This window comes from Ictidomys tridecemlineatus, chromosome 10 (assembly GCF_052094955.1).
Source record: "Ictidomys tridecemlineatus isolate mIctTri1 chromosome 10, mIctTri1.hap1, whole genome shotgun sequence".
NCBI lineage: Eukaryota > Metazoa > Chordata > Mammalia > Rodentia > Sciuridae > Ictidomys > Ictidomys tridecemlineatus.
Window position 1 is genome coordinate 15,275,865 of NC_135486.1, and position 14,875 is coordinate 15,290,739.

At 33.7% G+C, this 14,875-nt stretch overlaps 1 protein-coding gene across 9 annotated transcripts in view; it reads left to right on the plus strand.

Annotated features, from left to right (window-relative positions):
- Smg7 (SMG7 nonsense mediated mRNA decay factor) overlaps positions 1-14,875 on the plus strand; it is a 78,144-nt gene that overhangs the window by 37,666 nt on the left and 25,603 nt on the right. For all 9 annotated transcript variants that reach the window (XM_040276659.2, XM_013356179.4, XM_013356180.4 and 6 more), the window contains 4 exons: positions 3,796-3,827; positions 6,036-6,153; positions 7,630-7,762; positions 14,631-14,802. In XM_040276659.2, the coding sequence (XP_040132593.1) occupies positions 3,796-3,827; positions 6,036-6,153; positions 7,630-7,762; positions 14,631-14,802 (455 nt within the window). The remainder of the gene's footprint in view (positions 1-3,795; positions 3,828-6,035; positions 6,154-7,629; positions 7,763-14,630; positions 14,803-14,875) is intronic.

Below are 14,875 nucleotides of genomic sequence, written 5' to 3' on the forward strand. Positions count from 1 at the left end.
CCGAAAAAAAGGGAGTGATTTGCCTTTTCTCAATAGCTTTGAGATTTGGGTTTATATTTCTGTTCTTTTTATAGAGAAAGTGGATCTGGAGTTCAGATAGAAGGAATCTCCTATTTATGTGCCCCCAATTTAGAAATATCTTGTATTTAAACCATAAATTTTAGAGTGAATGTTCTTAATAGAATGTAATCTTTATTTGTTACCTTGCATTGTTATATAAGTACTATGTATGATCAAGGAATTGGTTTAAAAAGATAACCCAAATTTTAGGATTCTTTTTTCTTTTTTTAAAAAAATTATCTTAAAATGACTAAGTATTAAAATCCCCAGTTCTCTGGACTGTTACTATCAAACATTCTCCATCTTTTTTTCCTGTGTACTCTTGTATTAGGAATTCTAATGTAATGGTTAGGAACTAACTAGGTGTTGGAACCAAACTGATTGAGTTCAAATGTTATTTTTACTGGTTACTAACTTTGATTTTCAGCATGTTACTTAACCTCTTATCTCCTTGGGTTTTCTTCAGGGATAAAGTGGGGACAATAATACGTAGCATGAGTTAAATGATCACTTTCTGTAAAGCCCTTAGAACAGTGTTTGACAATAGTAAGTACTGCGTATAGTGTTAGCTATTACAGTACATGGTGCTTAGAATTCATGAAATTACTTGTAGATGATGATGTCTCCAGGAGTGCTGCTTCAGACTGTTGGTCTTCAACATATTTGTCACTCAGTGATCCAGACTTTATTCAGTCTTTTAATCACTTTTTATTGCTTGATAGAAGTGATTAATTTCTCTTATTTAATAAGACAATATAGTAAATGTTTTGAAAGCTTTATATTTTATAAAAGTGTTTTATAAATAATGGCATGGTGATGTAAATTTTAGATTCTTGGCTCATTCTTTTCATTAATTTAGCTTAAAGCAGGAATGGAAAAAAACTCATGTTGCCATACCCTATGTCAAGAGAAAATATTTTGTCTCTTTACAAAAGCATTGGCTTTAAACTGTTCATCTACTGTACATAATTTTCCCCCCTTGTGTGTGGTGCTGTGGATTGAATCTGGGGCCTTATGCATGCAAGGCAAGTACTCTACCAACTGAGCCACACACACTGCCCCCCACCCCAGCCCCTGTACTGTAAGTCTTTAACAAAACCAGTTGAACAATTGAGGTATAGTACTTTTTTCTTAATGAAATAAAGTAATATAATAGCCAATTTTGTCCTGTCCTGCTTTTGCATAAGATCACATATCTATTTATTTCATTTCTTATATATTGTACATAATAAAAAAGGAAAATTAATACTTCCATATTGTGGCAGAGAAGGGGACATTGGTAGAATAGTAAACATAATATGTTTCATCAAGTTGTATGCTCTTAGATTCTAAGAGCATAAGCCAATAGCCTTGTGACAGTTTTTTTTTTTTTTTAATGCCAAAAGTTGATACCTGGTCCTAGGCTGTGTGGATAATGGAATTTGATGATTATGATATCACGTTTTAGGAATAAACATAACTAATTAATACTGTTCCTTTGTATTGGTTGCTCTCATGAGATTTGTGGTACCCCACTGTGATTCTCTTATTTGAAAGCTTAGTTTAAAACTAAACTTATCTTCATAAAGACTAAGAAAATAAAAGGGCTCACTTTGTTTTAGTTAAATTAAAATTTGTAATTTCTGTTAAATAACTAAAACATTATGTGTTAACTGTTTACAGTAAAAATTTTAGAACCTTAATCTCTAGCTTTCCCATCAAAAAGTTATTTTTTAAATGAAATTTACTACAGTTACTTTTTTCATTTTTTGTTTTTCAGTTGACAATGTATAATTGTCAGATTTATGGGTCACAGTGTGTTGTTTCAATGAATGTATAATAATCATCTCAGGGTATTTGTATAGGTGTCACCTCAAACATTTATTATTTCTTTGTGGTGAGAACATGCAAAATCCACTCTTCTAGCTATTTTGAAATATTTAACACATATTGTTAACCATGATTATCCTGCTATGCCACATAACACCAGAACTTATTCTTCCACCATAATTACAACTTTGTGTCTACTGACCAGTGTCTTCTTATCCTCTCCTGCCCCTTACCCTCCCCAACCTCTGATAACCATTCTTCTATTCTCCATTTCTATGAGTTCAACTTCTTTAGATCCACATATGAATGAGGTCATTAAGCAGAGTATACAAAAATGACTTAACCTTTTCCTTTCTTCATTGGAAAAATGTTTGTCAAGTGCCTGCTGTGTGCTAGGCACTGTACTAGTAGGCAGCCTTTGCAGTGGTGAGCATTCTTAAAAACTATAATATGTACTATAAAGAAAAAATACAAAGTGCTTTAAGAGCATAAATAGGATTGTCCTTGATCTAGATGGGTTCTGACTCAAGAAAAGGAGTAAGTCATAATTAACCAGACAAAGAGGAGGAGGTGTTCCTAGCAAAGGGACTGTCCTTTACAAAGGCCTAGAAGTCCAGCAGTGAAACATGGAGATCAAGGAGGGAAGAGTGGTAGAAGTCGAGTTCTGAGACTATACAATTTTGTAGGACACTTTATCAAAGATTTTGTTATACACCTCAACAACAGTGGGAAATCATTCATGTAAAGTTTTAAGTGGATAATTGATAGATCAGGTGTGCATTTAAAAAAATTTTTTTGTAGTTGTAGATGGACAGAATGTCTTTATTTTGTTTTGATGTGGTGCTGAGGATCGAACCCATTGCCTCCCTGACACATGCTAGTCAAGTGCTGTGCCCCTGAGCTGTAGACCCAGCCCCCAGGTGTGCATTTTAAAAAAGAGCCTTCTGACAACAGTGGGAGAACACAATGAAATGGAGCAAGCCAGAGGTGGAGAAAGCAGTTTTATGGCTTTGTAGCAGTTCAGGCAAAGAAGAAAGTTACAGCAATAACTTACCAGCTTCTGCCTTTAACAACTGCAAAGCCATATTTATTTGCTAAGGTAAAAAAAAAGAAATGTTAGAAAGACAACCAGGGGTGGGATTGGGGATGGACCATAAGTTTGATTTTGGATTTCTTGAATACAGGCAATTCCTGGAGAATATGAGAGAGAAAAAACAGGCATCAGCTAGAGAGAAGTATAGGGCTGAAGTGTGGGAGTGGGGGTTAAAATATATGAAAGGTTTGGAAATGTTTAAATGCTAAAGGAAGGATCCAGTAGAATTTAAAAATTGTCAAAAAGGATAGGTGTTGATTAAAGAAGCAAGCCCTTACAAAGAGCATACATAAGTGGAATTTTGGTCTTAAATAAGAGGTACTATACCTCTGATCTTTTTAACAAGAGATAAGGAGAGGACAATATACATGTAGTATTTAGTAAATGTTAATTGTTTTCCCTGAGATAAAATAGGTCTGTCATTTGGAAGTGAAGAAGGGGAACAACAGTTTGATAAGAGTGAAATTTTGAAATAGCTGTGGTAACTAGTAAATTGAGAAACACAGTAGGATCCTTAGCAGCAGCAAGGGAAAACTTTTTAATTTTAATGGATAGTCATTTAATGTTTACCTTTAAAAAGTCAGATTGAAGGAAAGCAGCAAGAAAGTCAACTACTTGATAAAAGAGGTCACTGGTGATCCTGTAAGCTTTTAAGTAATGGCATCAGTTTGTCAAGATCTAGTGCTAGCTACCCAGGATGTTCAAGCAAGAAAGCAAGAACATACAATAGCCTTAATTATATTGTAATAAATTGTTTCACTTAATTTATATTGTTATTTATGTTGGTCAGGCCTAATTTGTTTCTAACTGATGTTCTTTCTTCCCCTATCTAGGCAGGCAGAAGTCCTGAAGGCTGATATGACAGGTATTGGCTAACTTTATTTTTCACAGCTTATTTTATACCATTAAATTAATGAAAGGATATTCTCTCTCCTATATTACTTGTAGCACTAAATCCTGACCTAGTTGCCAAAAGGGATGATAGTTTGCTGTTTGCTGAATATGTTATTTTTATACTTTGAATTCTTACGTATACACTTGTCAGGAATTGTATATAACATATGCCACAATTAATTGAATATTACCTAATTTAATATATGTAATCACTTTTTTATGAACTTTTTATCATCAGTTTAACTTTTATCATCAATTTAAGATATTCAGAAAATAATTTATATTCCATATAAGTAAAAACATAAAATTATGGTGTTTGGTTATTATTTTCCTATAGAAAGTGTTCTTTTCCTATTTATAATTACCCAAATTGAGTAGGAATAAGCCATCAGAAAAAAATGTTTACAGGAAAACTCTACTGAAAGCTTTTAATTCATTGAGCTGTCTTGCCACATTTCTTTCTTTTTTTTTTCCCATATCTTTGCTGCTTTGAATAATAGCTGAAGTCTTTTTAAAAGAATTCCTGGGTTAGTCACTGACAGGAGCAGATTTTTAACTCCAAAATAAGAACCTATATAGTAATAACTATGTAGTGATCAGTGTATCCTCCAGTGATAATAGATCTCACTATAATTTTTGAGGATTTTAATTCTACAGTAAAACCCATGAAAAATTAAACTGTTTTGATAACTAGCATTCCTGCCAAGATTTACAAATCAAGAAGGTAAATACTGCTGAGGTATCTTTTTCTCAATTTCTAGAATCACAGGCTGATGGTTGGAGTTCATGGGTTATACTGTCATCTTATTCGAGAAAAAAGGAAGGCCTATTATAGATTTATTATTATCCATATTGTATGTATCATTGTCAGCTCTGAACAGCTACTGTATTCTGCTTTTGAATTAGCATGGAAGGCATAATCTGAATCATCTGACAAAAATAGTTCATAGAGCAGCATCAGGCTATCTATGCCATTATCTTTTCGTTTTTTGAAGTATTTAACAGCCTTAGTAAATAGTCTTAGAGTTTGACTTTTATAGGGGACATTTAGCTGCCCAGAAAATTCACCTAACATTAAATTTGCTCACTTAAATGAATCAATGTGATAGAGTTAATGATCTCTGATAGTCCCCTTTTTTGCTATCAATGAATCAAAATGGTTAAATAAATCTATTAATCTATTAGTGATTGAAAATTTAATTTATAATAGACTTTATTCTTATTAGTCAGTAAACTCTTTTGAGCATTAACTCAAATATATAGAGATTCTGTTTGCAGAATAGTATTGTGGTGGTTATTGATACGATTAGCAAACCTAAAGAGGAGTAAAGTTTAAGCCATTGTGCAGCATTGGATTCCTAAAAGAAATTAAATACCTTAACTGGTATTTATTGGAAATATATAATTCAAAAGTCCATTATTAAGTTCCTCTACTGAAGCAACTTGCTGTCAAATAATAACTGATACCTAAAATGCCTTGAAGGACTTTGGCATACAGTATGACAATATGTATAGTCATAGTCTAACTTCCTGATTTTAGTCTACACCCAGGCTGTCATCTGGCCTCATAACGAATTTACTCCCAGTCTTTTACTGGCCATTCTTCACATTAAATGGCAAGTGTGGATTGCTCACAAAAGTGACTTAAAGTAATTGATCACCCATTAAGATAATTCCTATTGCCATGGCTTTATTGGATTGACATGTATAAAATAGGAATAATAGCAAAATATCCAAGCAACGGCTGGATGGTGAGCCAATATGAGAATTCTATGTGAACACTCTTGAGAATAATTCATAATAAAAAGGAAAAGTCTGCTTTGGACAGAGATAACGGGACTGTAGAGATTCCAACTTGATTGTCCATTATTTCAAATAGAGTGACTTACTGTGAAGCATATGGTTTCCAGTGGTATGAATATGACCAAATCAGTAGCAAAGGATAAACTGTTCATATTTTTTTAGCCATTTCATTTCATGATATTATTTCACAACTAAAAGATTAACAAAAATGAAAGCATCTTAAATCACAGCCATTAGCTAAAAGGTGGGCATTTGAAATGTGGTAATATAAAACTTCTGCCTGGAATATATTTAGAGCAAATTTGCTTTGGGGAATGGAAAGGGAAGGAATTACTGTTTACCTGTCTATGTGTTGTATTTTTGTTTTGTTACTCAGATTCTAAGCTGGGTCCAGCTGAGGTCTGGACATCCAGGCAGGCTCTGCAGGACCTGTACCAGAAAATGCTAGTTACTGATTTGGAATACGCTTTAGACAAGAAAGTAGAACAGGATCTGTAAGTATTATCATTTGGGATGTTCCTGTAAGATCAAGACTCTCACCAAGACTTTAAAACTGGTTGGTTATTTTTTAACCTACCTTAGAACAAACTTTTTTGGTAGGAAGAAATTAATTATTTTTGTAACTTTTTTTTTTTTAAACAAAATATCTGGCCATTGGTATTTCAGGTGCAGTTTTAAAGGTAAGAAAGAAATGTTTAGAATGGAATCTTATAAAGGGCAGTCTTTTAGAGCATATCAGAAAAACATTTCAAGTGCTAAGAATTTTTGATTATCTATTTTCAGTCCTACATTTAAGTCATGATTTAAACAACAACAACAAAAAAACTTTAGAAAAATGTTTCTTTGGTAAATGTGATCCTATAAATTTCTCCAGCAGAAAAATGTATAAGCATTATAGAAAGTTAATCAAATAAATTGACATTTTATTTTTTTCCTTCCCAATACAAATTAAAGATTTGGGGTATTTATAGGCTATTCCATTTGTTCTTTCTATGAAGGGTAAGATAACAGATAACCAGATTCCCAAGTGAGTAAATAAATACCTCTTGCGGAAGGTCCTGCCTGAAAAATTGGATCAGGGACATTAACCTAGTGGAAATTTGAAAGTCAGTGAAGAGATATTTCTAGTAATGTCCATTACCCTAAGTTGTGGTGAAGATTAGTTTTTCCCATTTGTTTCACTTTTTTTTATATACTTTATATTTTTAGGAAACCTAGATAATAGAGCTAAATAGCAACTAATCAGAATCCATGTCTGTGATATTAGAGTCAAGATGAGATCTTAGTAGCAATAATGAGGGAGTGATGACCTCCTAAATCATTTTTTAAAAAAAAGTACCTCAAGTTGATGTTGATTTAATTAAAATTAGGTGCTTTTTTGGTAAAATTTTATGACTCTTGTGTTTACCTCCTTTTAGTTACTATGATTTTCAAGTTACAGATTGTATTTCACCAAAACTGAATGTAAACTGATTCTCTAAAACTATTAGTTACAGAGGGAAGAAAGTGCTATGGGAAATGGCTTTTGGTAAAATAAGAGATAAAGCATAGCTTAATATTTACACCCCTTCCCTTTACATTGTCACTTCTTAGGGTACAGTTAGGTATTTTTGGCACAATGTATGGAATTTTGTTAATAGCTTATTTTTATAACCTTGCCACTGTAGTTCTGATTTTTATACTAGAATTTCTAAATAGGCTCTAATTGTAGTTGCTCTAAAAGATTAATAGCTGAGGCCACAGTCTTATTATTTAAGTATTTGGTAAGTGTTTACTAAATGTTGGATTCTACTGCACGCCTATTGTTCAAGGAGGAACATAAAGTTATTTAAATACATGAATAACTTTAATGCAGGTTTACTGTCCAGTGTGGTATAATTATAACAAACAGTTCTTTCTTGTTCTCAGGGGGACCAGTGTCTGCCCAGTGAGTCACTGCTATACCAAATAGAATTACATTTTGTTTTCAGCTGGAATCATGCCTTTAAGAATCAGATCACAACACTACAAGGACAGGCAAAGAATCGAGCAAACCCGAATCGGAGTGAAGTTCAGGCAAACCTTTCTCTGTTCCTAGAGGCAGCTAGTGGCTTCTATACCCAGGTGAGTTCTTCATTATACACCAGTTTTCCTGGTATTAATAGTAAATATTCTTCTCTTCTAATACATCTTTATTTCATCTAAACACATTGCATAACCACTGTAAGAATCATCTAGGGGTTGATATCTGTAATCTCAAGTGAATACAGGTTTCTAAAATTATTTCCCAGAAGATTTTTAAAAACTAAAGACTCGATTCTTAAGCTGATTGGTTTTGGCTTATAGATTGGAGGTATAACTATATGAATAGAAAAGGGGCAATGAAAGCAAAGTTTTAGTCAAACAGTGGAAGTAATCAGTTCCAAGTGTGAGTTTATAGGTATGAATATAGTTGTTATGAAAGCAAGCTATGTTATGCTAGATAAGAAGTAGTTAAATTTTCTAGATAAGAAGTAGTTAAATTTTGCCAGGTACAGTGGTGCATGCCTGTAATTCTAGCAATGTGGGAGGCTGAGGCAGGGGGATCTCAAGTTCAAAGGCCAGCCTGAAAAGCTTAGTGACCCTAAGCCACTTAGTAAGACTGCCTCAAAATAATAAATAAAAGTAAATTTTTTAAAAGGGGGGGGGTGGTGGTGCTGGGGATGCGGCTCAGTGTTTAAGCACCCTTGGGTTCAATCCATGGTACCAAAAAAAAAAAAAGTAGTAATAGTAGTAGTAGTAATTAAGTTTTGTAAAATCAGGTGGGTTTTTGTTATAGTATTATTTATATAGGAGAATTTATCTTGGCTTTGAAATGTTTTAAACTACCTACAAAATGGAATAACTTTTTATTAGTTTAAGTAATAAAATATTATTCATAATTTTCACAAGATTTTTCTTTTCCTTGGTCACATCTAGATAAAAATCAGGCAAGGAATGAATAAATTTTATTTTTGACCATGGAATTTTATTTGCTATAAGCATAATCCTTTAAATTCCCATCTTATCAATTTGTAATTTAATTAATAAAATTTTATATATAAACTACCATCATAATATAATATAGATCCTGTACTGAAGTCTTGGGCCAGTTCTATGTTGCTTGCTATATTTGCCTTTATCATCTTCTTTTTTTTAAGAAAAATAAAAGCATTTCTGTACTGGAAGACATCAATCATTATAGAGGTTATTTATGTTTTATTTAGATCAAAAACATTCATCACAATTTGTAATTGAAAGAACTCAAGTATAATTCGTATTCTCAAAATTCATTTTCAGTGGTTATGCCAGCTTTTAGCAGTGTAAGTTGATGCTTCTGGAAAGGGAAGACTCTTTACCTTCTGCAGTACATTCAATAGCCATTAGACAGATTAGTTTGTTATCTTAAAATTAATTCTTAACCTTTTTTATGATGTGATGTACATATGACTGGATACTGGTAAATCAAAACAAATATGCAAAGTACACTTATATTGAGGAACCATGGTATTTATAAAAGTGTTCTGTATGCTGGTGAATAATAAAATCATTCAAATGTCTCAAATATTTTATAAGAGAAAATACATGGACAATTTAATTTTGAAATTAATTTTTTGAAGTTTTTATAAGCATTGACTCTTTCCTACCTGCATTCTACAGGCAGTGGTTGACCAATTATGAATGATAGAATAAGTACCAACAAACTTCTTTATTTTCGCATTATGCTTTTTTTTAGACTTTTCAGATGTTAACATTATTAGGACTTGCATTTTGACTTATTTTACCATTGAAACAATTAATAGTGTTACTAACAATAATGTTTCATACATTTTTCTTGGTTATACGCAGTACAATCATTTACCAGATTAAAGAAGTAGACAAATTCCAGATCATTATATGACCACATAGGCTGAAGTTTTGAATTTTAATCTTTAGTATAATTGCATGCCATTGGAGAGTGATAACATGTTCTGATTTGCATTTTTAAAAGATTACTTGATATTGGAATTGAGGATAGAAGCTAGTCTGGATGGAAAGAAATGAATTTTGAAGTATGGCCAATAGGGCTTCCTCTGATGAACTGGGTTAGGTTTGTGGAATTCAGGGTAAAGGAGTCATCAAAGCTGATAAATCAAAGAGCAGCTAGTTGAATGGTTGTACCGTTTACTAAGATGGGAATCACCAGGAGGAAAGGAACTTTGTCCATGTTAAATTAGAAAGATGCCCATTTGATGTTAAAGGAGGGTTGTCAAATAGGTAATTGCATAAACATGTTTGGAACCCAGTGAAAAGGTAAAAATGTCATGGTCATAAATTTTATGATTACAGTACAGAACCCTTAGTGGGGAACAGGTTTAGTTCAAGAGGAATAACATCTACAGGTAAAAGAAAATCAGGGAAAGGAGACTTGGGAGCCAAACAAGAACATTTCAGTGAGGAAAGGAAGTGATCAACCCTGTTTGAGTGCTGGTAAGAAGTCAATTAAGATTTTAAAAGTGTCCAAATAGATTTGAAAACATTGAGGTCATTAGTGGGCTTAATAAGTAACATATTTCTTCATTTCTAAAACTTGTTTCATATTCTAATAGAGGTAAGTTTATCATAGAATTTTTAGATTTCAGTATATAAGACTAACAGCAAGTCACCATTTAATTTACAGTGTTTTTCTTGCCATACTGTATAAAATAATGAATGGCTCATTTTATAACTTATGATTTCAGCAGAGTGGAGATGATAGTCTGATTGGAATAGCATGAAAACTAACTGTGTGTGATCATTCACACTTGGGTTTTGTGCAAAGATCCTTTGATTTCTTAGCTGTTACTTTGTTAACAAATTAAAGCTTAATGCCTGAAGCAGATAAGAAATTCCTGGTCAAAGTAAAGATATAACATTCTACTGTAAGGTTTTTTTTTTTTTTTTTTTTTTTTAGGGGTGTTTTACCTCTGAGCTACATTCTCAGCCCTTTTTATTTTTTATTTTTTTTATTTTTATTTTTTTTATTGTTGGTCGTTCAAAACATTACATAGTTCTTAATACATCATATTTCACAGTGTAAGTTATTTTTATATATCAAAGAATAGTAATCCTTATGAAAAAGGGATTAAGTTTCTACATTAGTGAAGGTAATACTCTGTACCTTCATAATCAGTCCTTCATTCTTGGCATAGAGTGAAGAGCTGAGGAGAAATGGAACAGTATAAAGAGCACTGGATGAGTCGGAAGCCAGGACATATTGTCTAGTACTGTTCTAGTGCTAACCGTGACAGTTTGGGCAAGTCACTGACTTCTATGGTACTTAACTTCCTCATCTGTGAAAAGAGTAGGGTGGGCAATTCTATGATTGGAGTTTGAGGAGAACACAAAGCATTAGTTATTCAGCCTCTACCCTTAGGAGTATCTCCTGGTTAATGCTACAATAAAATGAACTAAACAGCTTCTTATCTTAGCCACACACCTAGTTTTAGGAAACTGCTGCCAAGTACATTAGAATACTTTATAAAGATAGGATACAGGTTCATATATAAAGATAGAATATAGTTTTAGTTTTTTAAAAAAAGCCAAATATAGTTTTGTTCAACTTCCTCTTTTTTGGTTCCACCTTGTTATTGCCTCTAAACAAAACAGAGCTGTCTTTCCCAAAACCTTTTTACCAGCAGAACTTTTGTTCTGTTGGATATTTCTACCTATAATTCATGGGTTCTGGCATATTTTATTACAAAGCTGTTCTACATGATTTTTTAAAATCTGTATTTGATTTACTTTTTTTGTGATCTTTCTTTTTGCCTTGCCTAGTTTCCCAGTCTGTTCTTTCAGTAACTACTGAATTCAGTTCTTTATCTTCTCATGTTTTCTTGTTATATTCCAGAGTTTTGGGTTTTGCTTCCCTTTTTTTAAGGGGCCATGGATGTGGGCAGGTGCTTTCTGTTTCCTTACTTCCCACTTTTTAGTGTAATTTTATGTCAGCAAGTTCCTTGCCCATTACAGATGTACAAATACAAGGAAAGAAGAAGTGGGTAGTTAATGAGGAAGCACTTATTGGCTTTATATTTCGTTATGGAGTTATCTTAGGAAAAAGGTGGCACCTTTCAGATACTTGAGTTAGGTACTTAGATGGTGTTTATTTTGGATTGTGAATTCTGTACATGCCAGAGTGATGATAGAATTCAAGTATTTCTAATTCTGTAATCTTAGTCAATCACCAGATATTTGTTCTCACATCCTTATCTGAAAAAAAAATGGAACTGTATAGCTACATACACTGTGTTGCTGCTGCTTTATCAAAAGGGTGAGACAAAATAATCTAGGGAATGAAGTTTATTATAGATATAGAATATTCTATTGATTTATGCTATTCATCCTGCTTTCTTTCTCTCCTTCCCTCTCCTCCTTTCTCTCCCTTCCTCTTTTCCTCTTTCTTTTTTCCTCTTTCCTGTCCCTTTTTTCTATATATATATTTATATATTTTATACCTGACTTGCGCATTTGGCTATGAGCTCTTCAGGGACACAGATTTTCTTATTCATTTTTGTATTTCTGTTGCTTACCACATTAGTCTTTGCCTGAGAGGGTAGGCAAATCGTAGAATGAATATAATATTTAGGAAAAAATATTTGAATGAATATATTTCTGAGAGTTTAATAAATGAGAATAGAATTGGAAGAACTGTGTAGGGACCAAGGATTAAGCCCTTGACAAGGTGGGAGGAATGCAGGAAACTGAAAAGATATAATTAGAGAAATATATAAAAGAAAAGCTCAGTGATCAACATTAAGATCTACTGGGTTTTTTTTTGTTTTTTTTTTTTTTTTTTTTTGGTTTTTGTTATTATTGGTACTGGGGCTTGGACCCAGATAGTCACATGTGCTAGGTAACCACTCTACCACTGAGCTATACCCCAGCTGCCCCCGCTTTTTTGGAACTGGGATTGAGCCCAGGAGTGCTTGACCACTGAGCCATATCTACAGCCCTTTTTTATATTCTGTTTAGAAACCAGGTCTCACTGATTTGCTGAGGCTGGCTTTGAACTCGTGATCCTCCTACCTCAACCTCCTGAGCTACTGGGATTATACGTGTGCCCAGCTCTTTTTTTAGTATATTTTAGTTTGAAACAGGATCTCACTAAGTTGACAGAATCCTCCTGCTTCGGCCTCCTGAGTAAGTGGGATTATAGGCATATTCCCCTATGCCCTTCCTAGATCCACTGTTTTAAATGCTGTCAGAGAGGTCCAATACAATGATTACTTAATAAACAAGCATTGTATTTCACTACTGGGTAGTGAATTATAAGTTTTAGTAAAGCAGTGGTGGATGGTGGAGTGGGAACAGGGTTGTGTAGAAACCAAATAGTAATCAATTCAGGGTGGATAGGAGTTAACAAAGCAAATATGAAAAATGGACTCCTTTGAAGGAATTTGTTTGAGAGGAGGAACTATTAGAAAGTTGCTGGGAAGGATTCTAGGGTCAAAGGAGGGTGGTTGTTTTGTTTTTTGTTTTGTTTTGTTTTTTGTTTTTTTTGCTATCATATTTTTTTTTTATAGAAAATCTCGATAGGTTTAGGTCACCAGACAGATGCATGAGAGGTTGGAAATAGATGAAAGAATAGAGCAGTGTGTGGGAGTGATAAGCATGAGAGAAAAAAGCAAGGTAAAGCAGGCATGTGCAGGCAGGTGAGTTGGCTCTGACCAGGAGAAAGAGCCCTCACTCTCTGAAGAATAGAAAAGGAAGGAAGAAAGAATGTATCTATGTAAGGCCTGTGATACCATGAGCTCTGTTTTGTATACAAAGAATTAGGCTAGAACTTTAAAATGTCAGATAACAAATACTTAGCTTTTATTTAAGTGACGTTTATAACCAACTAGTCTTTAATGGATTTTGTGTATTTTTAAGAGAAGTAAATATATGACTTTATGGAATTTCTTACTTTGCTTTGGTACAGTTTTTTTTTTAAGAGCTTCTGTTCCTCATAAATGCACATCCTAGAATGTTGTAATATTTGAGAATCCAAAAGATGATTTATAATAAATGATATTAGTTATCCTATCAGAGATTACCATATAATTTTCATATAGTTCTCGCCTCAGGTCTTAGCAGTATGTGTTAATAAATATACATAGACTTTACTGCTAAAACACTTCTTTTTTAAAAATTTTTATTATTAGTTTTCAAAACATTACATAGTTCTTGACATATTTGATACATTTGATTCAAGTGGGTTATGAACTCCCATTTTAACCCCGTATACAGATTGCAGAATCACATCGGTTACACATCCACTTTTTTACATACTGCCATACTAGTGTCTATTGTATTCTGCTACCTTTCCTATCCTCTACTATCCCCCTTCCCCTCCTCCCCTCCCATCTTCTCTCTCTACCCATCTACTGTAATTCATTTCTCCCCCTTGTTTTTTTTTCCCTTTCCCCTCACTTCCTCTTATATGTTTTGTATAACAATGAGGGTCTCCTTCCATTTCCATGCAGTTTCCCTTCTCTCTCCCTTTCCCTCCTACCTCTCGTCCCTGTTTAATGTTAATTTTCTTCTCTTCCTCCCTGCTCTGTTCTTAGTTGTTCTCTTTATATCAAAGAAGACATTTGACATTTGTTTTTTAGGGATTGGCTAGCTTCACTTAGCATAATCTGCTCTAGTGCCATCCATTTCCCTGAAAATGCCATGATTTTGTCATTTTTTAGTGCAGAGTAATACTCCATTGTGTATAAATGCCACATTTTTTTTTTATACATTCATCTATTGAAGGGCATCTAGGTTGGTTCCACAGTCTAGCTATTGTGAATTGTGCTGCTATGAACATCTATGTAGTAGTATCCCTATAGTACGCTCTTTTAAGGTCTTTAGGGAATAGTCCAAGAAGGGGAATAGCTGGGTCAAATGGTGGTTCCATTCCCAGCTTTCCAAGGAATCTCCATACTGCTTTCCAAATTTCTACTAAATTTTGCTTATGTTTTTCTTTCAGTTATTACAAGAACTGTGTACAGTGTTTAATGTAGATTTACCATGCCGTGTGAAGTCTTCCCAGTTGGGAATTATCAGCAATAAACAGACGCATACCAGCGCCATAGTGAAGCCACAGTCTAGCTCCTGTTCCTATATCTGCCAGCACTGCCTCGTCCACCTTGGAGACATTGGTGAGCCTTTGGTGTAAAGAAATTCATAGGGCTGGGGATGTGGCTCAAGCGGTAGCGCGCTCGCCTGGCATGC